The following is a 12,500-nucleotide window of genomic DNA, read 5'->3' on the forward strand; positions in this document are numbered from 1 at the left end:
CACGGGGGGCCAGCACAGAAAAAAAATGTATGATATGTATGAAATTGTATGAAATGTATGCATTCACTACTGTAAGTCGCTCTGGATAAGAGCGTCTGCTAAATGACTAAAATGGATGGTCTGTAGCTTCTTCTTCAGATGTTTGTGGCTGTTGGCGAACCATGATGTGCAGGCATAATCAAAGTGACTAGCGCACTTGCTAGAGTCTTTAGGATGTCTATAGCTAGGTTTCCATCCAATTGGCGTCAGATTTTCATGTTACTATTCTAAAATCTTCAAAAAAGTAATATGCCATTTCAGATTTTCCTTTAGGAAAAGTTGGCGCCGGACAGTGAAGGGTTTAATTTACCAGACATTGAAGAAATGTAATGGATGATCCATATGCATTTAGATCCAACCTGGTACAGGCAGCGCCATCACAATAAACAAGGGATGTTGGCCAAATGAGCCACATTTACGTGTCCTTAAAAAACAGCCTATAAAAAAAAATACAAAATGCTATTCCTTGTGTTTTAACCCCACAGTATCTACAGGTTAACCCCATAGTACCTACAGGTTAACCCCACAGGATCTACAGGTTAACCCCACAGTATCTACAGGTTAACCCACAGTATCTACAGGTTAACCCCACAGTATATTCAGGTTAACCCCACAGTATATTCAGGTTAACCCCACAGTATCTACAGGTTAACCCCACAGTATATTCATGTTAACCCCACAGTACCTACAGGTTAACCCCACAGGATCTACAGGTTAACCCCACAGTATCTACAGGTTAACCCCACAGTATCTACAGGTTAACCCCACAGTATATTCATGTTAACCCCACAGTATATTCAGGTTAACCCCACAGTATATTCAGGTTAACCCCACAGTATCTACAGGTTAACCCCACAGTATATTCATGTTAACCCCACAGTATAATCAGGTTAACCCCACAGTATATTCAGGTTAACCCCACAGTATCTACAGGTTAACCCCACAGTATATTCATGTTAACCCCACAGTATATTCAGGTTAACCCCACAGTATATTCAGGTTAACCCCACAGTATATTCAGGTTAACCCTACAGTATATTCAGGTTAAACCCACAGTATATTCAGGTTAACCCCACAGTATCTACAGGTTAACAGCAGTATATTCAGGTTAACCCCACAGTATCTACAGGTTAACCCCACAGTATATTCAGGTTAACCCTACAGTATCTACAGGTTAACAGCAGTATATTCAGGTTAACCCCACAGTATATTCAGGTTAACCCTACAGTATATTCAGGTTAACCCCACAGTATATTCAGGTTAACCCCACAGTATATTCAGGTTAACCCCACAGTATATTCAGGTTAACCCTACAGTATATTCAGGTTAACCCCACAGTATCTACAGGTTAACCCCACAGTATATTCAGGTTAACCCCACAGTATATTCAGGTTAACCCCACAGTATATTCAGGTTAACCCCACAGTATCTACAGGTTAACCCCACAGTATATTCAGGTTAACCCCACAGTATCTACAGGTTAACCCCACAGTATATTCAGGTTAACCCTACAGTATATTCAGGTTAACCCCACAGTATATTCAGGTTAACCCTACAGTATATTCATGTTAACCCCACAGTATATTCAGGTTAACCCCACAGTATATTCAGGTTAACCCCACAGTATATTCAGGTTAACCCTACAGTATATTCATGTTAACCCCACAGTATATTCAGGTTAACCCCACAGTATATTCAGGTTAACCCCACAGTATGTACAGGTTAACCCCACAGTATCTACAGGTTAACAGCAGTATCTACAGGTTAACAGCAGTATCTACAGGTTAACAGCAGTATCTACAGGTTAACAGCAGTATCTACAGGTTAACAGCAGTATCTACAGTTTAACAACAGTATCTACAGGTTAACAGCAGTATCTACAGGTTAACAGCAGTATCTACAGGTTAACAGCAGTATCTACAGGTTAACAGCAGTATCTACAGGTTAACAGCAGTATCTACAGGTTAACAGCAGTATCTACAGTTTAACAACAGTATCTACAGGTTAACAGCAGTATCTACAGGTTAACAGCAGTATCTACAGGTTAACAGCAGTATCTACAGGTTAACAGCAGTATCTACAGGTTAACACAACAGTATCTACAGGTTAACAGCAGTATCTATCTATCCCCTTGGAGGTTGGGGCCCCCACCAGATCAGGAACATGTTAATTGGGTACCCCCTGGAGGTGTCCCCCGTCCCCCCATGACAAAACCTGTAGGGAATTAGGTTTAACATGTCCAAGTTGGCTGGATGTAACTTGGGTGGTGGAACAGCAGACTAGTCTATTTTAATGTTTTATTTATTTAGCTTTTATTTAACTAGGCAAATTCTTATTTACAATGACGGCACTACCCCGGCCAAACCCAGACGATGCTGGGCCACTGCCCTATGGGACTCCCAATTTTATTTATTTATTTTACAGTTGTTGATGTGTGTAGAGTGTCCCTGGTTCAAGCCCAGGTAGGGGCGAGGAGAGGGACGGAAGCTAAACTGTTACACATTCGTAAATTCACTCTGGCCATCTACTCCGATTTCAGAGCACTCTCTTCTGGGTTTGCCAGAGCGCAGAATATGTGATGAACACCTGTTGAATGTGGCTGGTGTTAGTAAACGTCTGCAATTTTTTTGTATTAATTAAATTGTTGCCAGCAGCACAATTACAATGGCCAACGCTCTAGACAACATGAAACAGCCTTACCAGCTCTGCTAGGGAGAGTAAAATGATCAGAGAGGTTCTCTCATTTGTGTCTGGAAGTATCTAGCTAGCCAACTTTAGCCAGTTAGCTTGGGCGCTTGACTGCCGCTGTGAGGTCAGAATGCTCGGATCAACCCTACTCCTCGGCCAGAGCGTCCAGTGGGCCCAGCGTGCTCTGAATTCACGAATGGACAATCTGACAACACTCTGAATATACGAGCACTCCGAGCGCACTCTGGCAGTCCAGAGTGAATTTGCGAACACACCCAGATTATATTTAAACTAAGTCATTTTCAGCGTTTCAGCTTTCATTTACATGACAATGGCTAACTGTGAACTACACCTATTCACAAAGCAACAGTTTTGATTATGCAGAGGTTGTAGATTCAGCTCTTCACCGTCAGCCCTAAGCTATGGAAACACAATTTCCCTCAGTATAATATAAGGGTGTATGCACTAGGTGTTACACTGGTGTTGCAGTCAAAAAGCAGCAGAACTTGATAGCCTGAAATGGCTTGGTAGCTAGTTATGAGGTAAGGAGATTGCGTTTGGTAGCCAGCAAGATTGGGAACCTAACTTTAAAAATGTTTTTGCTAGGAATCAATAGGTTACATATCTTGATTAAATAACATCTACACCCACTGAAAGTCATGCCCAGCACATCAAACACTGTCTTTGCTCCATGGTGCCCTTTGGAATACCCCTGACAGGGGAGGGAAATCAGCCAGTTTCTGAGACATGGGTTTTAAAAATGAAGTTTAGTCATTTATTTAACGTCTGAAAAAAAATTAAATGAATACACAGCAAATCTAAGGGGCACGTGCCCTTGTTCCCCCAATGGGCATGACACCTCTGGTCACTTTCATTGTGTGATTGATTTGCAAGCAAGACAGTTTTATTATAGCGTCAATCAATCCCTTATGGCACCTAACGGTGAAGGATTAATCCAGACCCAGTTTTTAAAAGTAAAACTTTATTGCAATGTGCATTGTCACATTCATCTTTGCACAACAGAATGGAGGCACTCCAAACCCATTTTGCAAGAAAAGACAAAAACAAAGGAAAAAAAAATAAAAATAATAATCGAATAAAACATTAAATCATGACAAAAAAATACAATTAAAATTAAATCTGGGAGTTTAAAACAACTTAGATAATAAGTGTCCCTTTTCTTTCCATACCCAGAATGAGGGCTTTAGATATGTTACATTAGTTCAAGAAAATGTATACATAACAAAGGTCCAATACCATGCTTCTTTCTCCGTATCAAATGTCTGAAAAGCAGCCATTTGAGAGATGAAGCACATTGGACAGATTCATTTCCTCTTTACAACAGTCTGACCTGTAAACATTTAACAGGTTGACATTTCTCAGTAAATTAAATAACCATCTTGTACAGTTAACATTTAGATTCCTCTGTCACTTTTAGTTATTTCTTGTCTTTACCTTGATCCCCTACTCATTATCAATTGATAAATCTCTCGCAAAAAAAGCATTACTGTTAATTGATAAAAAATAATAATAATAAAACATTTACATTAGTGCATTGTACCATGAACTCCACATGCAAATCAAATCATTATAAAGTGCAGTAAGGACAAGACAATTCATGACCAATAATGATTAGGAAGTAATATAACTTGTCCTCAACGACTGAAAAACAGGTCTTATGAAGCATATTGTACAGTTAAAACTTCCACTTACAACTTAAGAAAATGTGTTTCACAGACCTTTCATTATCCACTGATGATCCCTTTCAAAAAGCTTTATCGTTATTTAAATTATTATTATTTTTTAAATACACAAAAATGTCCCTTTAAAAACCAGAGCATCGTACTCATATCATGCACTCCACACGCAAATCAATAATTATAAAGTGCTGTAAGGACCCTGCGATGCTTTTCATACCGAGGTTCCTTCAAGTGGACCCACCATATAACTAGGTACATCTACGATCAGAGTCTGCAAGTGGACCCACCATATAACTAGGTACATCTACGATCAGAGTCTACAAATGGACCCACCATATAGCTAGGTACATCTACGATCAGAGTCTGCAAGTGGACCCACCATATAGCTAGGTACATCTACGATCAGAGTCTGCAAGTGGACCCACCATATAGCTAGGTACATCTACGATCAGAGTCTGCAAGTGGACCCACCATATAGCTAGGTACATCTACGATCAGAGTCTGCAAGTGGACCCACCATATAGCTAGGTACATCTACGATCAGAGTCTACAGCTAGGTACATCTACGATCAGAGTCTGCAAGTGGACCCACCATATAGCTAGGTACATCTACGATCAGAGTCTACAGCTAGGTACATCTACGATCAGAGTCTGCAAGTGGACCCACCATATAACTAGGTACATCTACGATCAGAGTCTACAGCTAGGTACATCTACGATCAGAGTCTGCAAGTGGACCCACCATATAACTAGGTACATCTACGATCAGAGTCTACAGCTAGGTACATCTACGATCAGAGTCTACAGCTAGGTACATCTACCATCGTCAGAGTAGCAAACCATCTCTCAGCAGGCCTTCCATTCCACATTATAGACATGTAGCCTACAACATTCTCACAACACTGGTTCAATGGTGGCGTTATTACTAACCAGTGTAATTAATTAGTCTTTTTTTTTTTTAAATGTACAGGAGTCACCATTTGTTAAAATTACCAAGCACAACATGACAAACACAAAAGATAAAAACATTAAAATATCAGCTGCTTAATAAATTCATAGAAAACCAGACATGATAGGGATTGTTTTTTGTTTTTTTCCCCTTCTACAAGAGAATCAGTCTCTTCCATCACAGTTCAGTCACACAAGTAGAGTTCCATTAATTGATTCCATCTTTTGATATGTGGGCCTTTCTTCCAAGATGAAGGTTCACAGGTCCAGGGTCCTTGTCCATGGGACTAAGAGAACGGGTCTGAGTGCATGTACAGGAGGCAACAAGATGTGGACTAGGAATGCTCTCAGGGAGAAGGGAGTCCACAGCATGCCCAAAGAGCCATCAGATGTAGGTGCTATGTGGCCCTATGGAGGGATCGGTGTTACATTCTGTATGTTCCCCTCTCTTCAACTCCATATGTATCCTCAATGGTTCCTAGTGATGGCTCAGATCCTACTAGGGGTGTCCTGTGTGATGACAGAGAGAAGAAGAGGGTGACAGGTTTAGATGAGAATAAGGTAGACTGTAGTTTTATTTTAATGAAATCATCAATCTTCAACTCATTTATAGTAATGGCTGAAGAATATATGCATTAACATGGTATTAGTGGTACTTGACTTCAGTTAGGTAGCATCCCCCATGTTGGGCAGGTTACAGTTGTTGCACATGGAGGAAGAGATTCCTCATGTAAAAAAAAAAAAAAAAAAGGGGGACTTTCTAGTTAAATTCAGGGTTTCAGTGAACAAGTATTTTGGCTGTGGTAGTTTTAGATTGGAGAAGAGAGAGAGACCCCCAGGCTGTCACGGTCAGGAGAGAGAGAGCGACCCAGGCTGTCACAGTCAGCCTCTATAGAGAGAGAGAGACCCAGGCTGTCACAGTCAGCCTCTATAGAGAGACCCAGGCTGTCACAGGCAGCCTCTCTAGAGAGCGAGAGACCCAGGCTGTCACAGTCAGCCTCTATAGAGAGACCCAGGCTGTCACAGTCAGCCTCTATAGAGAGACCCAGGCTGTCACAGTCAGCCTCTATAGAGAGACCCAGGCTGTCACAGTCAGCCGATAGAGATAGAGATAGAGATAGAGATAGAGATAGAGATAGAGATAGAGATAGAGATAGAGATAGAGATAGAGATAGAGATAGAGATAGAGATAGAGATAGAGATAGAGATAGAGATAGAGATAGAGATAGAGATAGAGATAGAGATAGAGATAGAGATAGAGATAGAGATAGAGATAGAGATAGAGATAGAGATAGAGATAGAGATAGAGATAGAGATAGAGATAGAGATAGAGATAGAGATAGAGATAGAGATAGAGATAGAGATAGAGATAGAGATAGAGATAGAGATAGAGATAGAGATAGAGATAGAGATAGAGATAGAGATAGAGATAGAGATAGAGATAGAGATAGAGATAGAGATAGAGATAGAGAGAGAGAGAGAGAGAGAGAGAGAGAGAGAGATCTGTACTGCCAGACCTGGGCCCTGGCAGTAAACCCCAAAAAGACTAAAATAATGATTTTCCAGAGAAGATCCAGATCTCAGGGAATTAGAGCAAAGTTCTCAATTGGTACAAAATATATAGAGTACTGTACACACTACAATTACTTAGGTTTAAAAATAAGCTCAACTGGACACCTTAATGAGGCAGTGAATGAACTGAGAGAGAAAGCACGCAGGGCATTCTACGCCATTAAAAAGCAAATTCAAATTGAAATACCTATTAAAATTTGGCTAAAACTAATTGAATATGTCATTGAACCAATTGCACTTTATGGCAGCGAGGTGTGGGGTCCACTTGCAAAACAAGATTTCATCAAATGGGACAAACACCCCATTGAAACCCTACATGCAGAGTTCTGTAAGATTCTCCTACGTGTCCAGAGGAAAACTACAAACAATGCATGCAGGGCAGAATTAGGCCAATATCCACTAATAATAAAAACTCAAAAAAGAGCAATTAAGTTTTGGAAACATCTAAAATACAGCGACCCCCTCTCATATCATTACCAAGCCCTGCAATGCCAAGAGCTGAGCAAAGAAAAGAGTCCCCTCATCCAGCTGGTCCTGGGGCTGAGTTCACAAACCTGTTCTACTAACACACTGAAGCCTCAGGACCAGAACATCCAATCAATCAGAATAAACCAAATTACAACACAGTCAAAACAAAACTACATTGCTTATTGGGAAACACAAGCACAAACACAAAGCAAAATGCAGTGCTATCTGGCCCTAAATCGACAGTACACTATGGCTAAATATCTGACCATGGTTACTGATCAAAACCTTAGAAAAACCTTGACCAAGTACAGGCTCAGTGAGCACAGCCTTGCGATTGAGAAGGGTAGACACAGGAAAACCTGGCTCCCTGTAGAGGAAAGGCTGTGCAACCACTGCACAACAGCAGAACCTGAGACGGAGCTGCATTTCCTGACAAAATGTCAAAAATATAAAACAATTAGAGAGTGTCATTTCCCCAAATTTGAAATCCTTATTCAAGGTTTTAAAGACCTCTCTGATGAGGATAGGCTACCCATCCTGTTGGGGGAGGACGCAGAGAGCTGTGGGTTGGCAGCGCACTACATTGCTGCCTGCCATAAGTTGAGGGACAGTGTCTGACAGACCAATAAACCTGCACATGTCCTCAACTGTATGATTATTGTTGAATGTATGGTTATATTGACCGTTGGTTATTGTTGTCCCGTTGACAATTTTTGATTCTCATTTTTTATATTGTAAATATCCAAAGTAAGCTTGGCAATATGTACATTGTTACGTCATGCCAATAAAGCGAATAGAGAGAGATGAGAGAGAGAGAGAAGAGAGAGAGAGAGAAGAGAGGAGAGAGAAGATAGAGAGGAGGAGAGAGAGAGGAGAAGGAGAGAGAGAGGAGAGGAGAGAGAGAGAGAAGAGAGAGAGAGAGAGAGAGAGGAGAGAGAGAGAGAGAGAGAGGAGAGAGAGAGAGAGAGAGAGAGAGAGAGAGAGAGAGATGAGAGAGAGAGAGAGAGAGAGAGAGAGAGAGGAGAGAGAGAGAGAGAGAGAGAGAGAGAGAGAGAGAGACCCCAGGCTGTCATGGTCAGCCTCTATAGAGAGAGAGACCCCCAGGCTGTCACGGTCAGCCTCTATAGAGAGAGAGAGAGAGAGAGAGACCCCAGGGTATGAAATGGGTGTGCTTATTGCTCAGTGCTCACCGTTCCCATTGGTGATTGCGCCGTTCCCATTGGTGATTGCGCCGTTCCCATTGGTGATTGCGCCGTTCCCATTGGTGATTGCGCCGTTCCCATTGGTGATTGCGCCGTTCCCATTGGTGATTGCGCCGTTCCCATTGGTGATTGCGCCGTTCCCATTGGTGATTGGCTCCGTGGTCTCCCAATTCATGGCCTTCTGGACGGCCTTCTTCCAGCGTGCGTACCGGAACTCACTCTCTACAGGAGAAACAGAGGGACAGATAGTTACAATGGAGGCTCCTATTCTCAAGGTAACTGCAGTACATATATATAACCACTTGATGTCAGTGTGTTAAACTCACTCTACCAAATAAAAAAATAAAAAATTGTAGAGAGCCTGTCATGTAAACCCGACCTTAGGCAACAGTGACTAGGATCTGGTTTCAACGACGAACTCTTGGCATGGAGGAACTATGTCACATCCTCAGTCGATACGTGAGAAAATATTTTCCGGGGACTCTGCCAACAAATCCCAAGGCAGACATGCCAGAACGTCACGATTCAAAACTAAAAGTTAGCATGCAAAACCTTGGCAGTGGTTTTTAAGTGAAGGTAGTGGATGCAAATTAGCCACATGCGAAATGCACTCACTAAAAATAACCTCCGTGATGTCCATCTTGGCAGCTACTATTTAGTGTTTTATTCAAGGGGATAAGGCAGTGACCTGGGCAGTGACCTAGGAAGTGACCTAAAGCCTCTATGCCAAAAGAGTCCATTAGTGAAACCAAACCCTAGACATTGTTGTCTAAGGTTGGGTTTGAGAATATAAACTGAACGGCTTTAAACATGTAAGAGACATTTAACCACCAGATAACAGTATGACACAAATATTGATATGGTATCTCAAATCATGGTCATGCCTCATGGTGACAGGGTTGGGGGTCAATTCAGTTTTCCAAATAAGTCAATTCAAGAAGTGGATTTAAATAAAAATGTATGAATTGTAAAATTAAAATAAATACATTTCAATTCACTTTGACCCCGACCCTGGCTACTGATCAAGGTGTGACGCTGTTCTCTCACCCTCAGGATTAATCAGAGGTTGGTATTTGTCAGTGGGGATGGTTGTCAGGTTACCAGGGGTCAGACTCCAGACACCGACCCCCTCTGCTGCTCCTGCTGCCATGGCTGCGCCCAGCGCCGTGGTCTCCGACATGGACGGCTTCACTGAGGGAACACATACAGAAATACAATACTGCGCAGTCCTCGGGAGTATGTGTATTTGGGTAAGAAAAAGTTCATGTTAGAGTGTGTACTGGTACAGCTGTGTCCGCCTGCATTAGCTGTTTGAGTTTACGGAGTACATGTGCTTGATGTTAATGTGTCTGTATATTCTTGGAAGTAGACATAAATGTGTGTGTCGTTGAGTCAAAAGTTCAAATGAGAGATTACTGAGTTCATGTTCTTTTACATCAATGCAGTGTGTATGCGTTGGTGTGAGCAGCTGCATGCGTACCTACCCACAATGCAGTGTGTATGCGTTGGTATGAGCAGCTGCGTGCGTACCTACCCACAGGGATGCAGAGTACATCAGCTTGGAGCTGCATCAATAGTCTGTTGGAGGTCATGCCTCCATCCACCTGGAGCTGGCTCAAAGGAACCCCATAATCCTGATTCATGGCCTCCAGGATCTGGACAATTATATATCTATTAGTTCATAGCAGAGTTTACTGTTTGACTTCTGTGATTTGAGTCTGAATGGAACTCAGAGCTTTACCTCTGAAAAACAGACAGCCAGAGCAGCGAAGGCCTAGGTGAGATCTGTTAGTGAACTGAGTCAGGCTTACCTCTCTAGTCTGAAAACAGACAGCCTCCAGCGCAGCGAAGGCCAGATGAGATCTGTTAGTGAACTGAGTCAGGCCACAGATGATACTGTCGAAAAGAGAGAGAGACATATAGATGAAATCAGGCTGGAAACAAACTGGCAGCTCTGTTGAAATGGAGGACAGAATACACGCATGTTAACTTAAAAAAAATAAACATCTCAAATCTATAGTGACATTTTGTCACATAAAACCCAAGTGAAATGCATGACGTCTGAAGTGCAAGGATTGTTTCACAATTAGGCGCAAGTGGCCTACCCTCGTGCACTGGGCTCCCAGTAGGGGGCGTACAGCCCGGAGAAGGCAGGAACAAAGTAACATCCATAGGACGAGCCCACATCACCTGCCAGCTTCTCTGTGAGAGGATGAGGGGGAGGATGAGGACGGTCTTAAGTAAATATGAAAATCAACCTAAACGTACAGTGTGTTGCAGAGCAGAGCTCACCGATCTCTGCGGAGGACTGGATGATTCCCAGGTTATCTTTCAGCCAGCGTACCACCGCCCCAGCTATAGCCACCGACCCCTGGAATAGACCAATCACAGGTCAGCACCAGCATGGCGGAGCCAATCACAACCTTGACAAACATACTGCAGGGCTTTATTTCAGACAGGGCACAACAGGACTCGTACAACAAGACTAGTACAACAGTATAACAGCACAACAGGACTAGTATAACAGCACTAGCACAACAAGACTAGTACAACAGCACTAGCACAACAGGACTAGTATAACAGCACTAGCACAACAAGACTAGTACAACAGCACTAGCACAACAGGACTAGTATAACAGCACAACAGGACTAGTATAACAGCACAACAGGACTAGTATAACAGGACTAGTATAACAGGACTAGTATAACAGGACTAGCACAACAAGACTAGTACAACAGTATAACAGCACAACAGGACTAGTATAACAGCACTAGCACAACAGGACTAGTATAACAGCACTAGCACAACAAGACTAGTACAACAGTATAACAGCACAACAGGACTAGTATAACAGCACAACAGGACTAGTATAACAGCACTAGCACAACAGGACTAGTATAACAGTATAACAGCACAACAGGACTAGTATAACAGCACTAGTATAACAGCACAACAGGACTAGTATAACAGCACAACAGGACTAGTACAACAGTATAACAGCACAACAGGACTAGTATAACAGCACTAGCACAACAGGACTAGTATAACAGCACAACAGGACTAGTGCAGTGGCTTGCGAAGGTATTCACCACCTTGGCATTTTTCCTATTTTGTTGCCTTACAACCTGGAATAAAAATGGATTTTTGGGGGTTTGTATCATTTGATTTACACAACATGCCTACCACTTTGAAGATGCAAAATATTTATTGTGAAACAAACAAGAAATAAGACAAAAAAAAGAAAACTTGAGCGTGCATAACTATTCACCCCCCAAAGTCAATACTTTGTAGAGACACCTTTTGCAGCAATTACAGCTACAAGTCTCTTGGAGTATGTCTCTATAAACTTGGCACATCTAGCCACTGGGATTTTTGCCCATTCTTCAAGGCAAAACTGCTCCAGCTCCTTCCAGTTGGATGGGTTCAGCTGGTGTCACGCCCTGACCTGAGAGATAAGTTTCTCTGTTTAGTTAGGTCAGGGTGTGATATGGGGGGGGGCATTCTATGTATTTTATTTCTTTGTTTTGGCCGGGTATGGTTTCCAATCAGAGGCAGCTGTCTATCGTTGTCTCTGATTGGGAGCCATACTTAGGCAGCCTTTTCCCACCTGGTTTTTGTGGGTAGTTATTTTCTGTTTTGTTATTCTGTGACCTGACGGAACTGTTTGGCTGTTTTCGGTTTGTTTCTTTGTTAGTGTTTTCATTGTCTAAATAAATATAATGAACACTCACCATGCTGCACTTTGGTCCCCTCCTTTCGACAGCCGTAACAGCAATCTTTAAGTCATTCCACAGATTCTCAATTGGATTGAGGTCTGGGCTTTGACTAGGCCATTCCAAAACATTTAAATGTTTCCCCTTAAATCACTCGAGTGTTGCTTTA

General features: G+C 42.2%; 1 protein-coding gene across 1 annotated transcript in view; it reads right to left on the bottom strand.

Annotated features, from left to right (window-relative positions):
* Positions 1–3,692: 3,692 nt before the first annotated feature.
* Positions 3,693–12,500, bottom strand: part of LOC115161411 (glycerol kinase) — a 28,630-nt gene continuing 19,822 nt past the window's right edge. The window contains exons 13-19 of the mRNA XM_029712379.1: positions 10,910–10,988; positions 10,723–10,819; positions 10,429–10,513; positions 10,152–10,272; positions 9,665–9,808; positions 8,606–8,839; positions 3,693–5,885 (exon numbers count right to left, since the gene is read on the bottom strand). Of these exons, the coding sequence (XP_029568239.1) occupies positions 5,875–5,885; positions 8,606–8,839; positions 9,665–9,808; positions 10,152–10,272; positions 10,429–10,513; positions 10,723–10,819; positions 10,910–10,988 (771 nt within the window). The 3' untranslated portion in view covers positions 3,693–5,874. The remainder of the gene's footprint in view (positions 5,886–8,605; positions 8,840–9,664; positions 9,809–10,151; positions 10,273–10,428; positions 10,514–10,722; positions 10,820–10,909; positions 10,989–12,500) is intronic.

This window comes from Salmo trutta, chromosome 24, assembly GCF_901001165.1.
Source record: "Salmo trutta chromosome 24, fSalTru1.1, whole genome shotgun sequence".
Lineage (NCBI taxonomy): Eukaryota > Metazoa > Chordata > Actinopteri > Salmoniformes > Salmonidae > Salmo > Salmo trutta.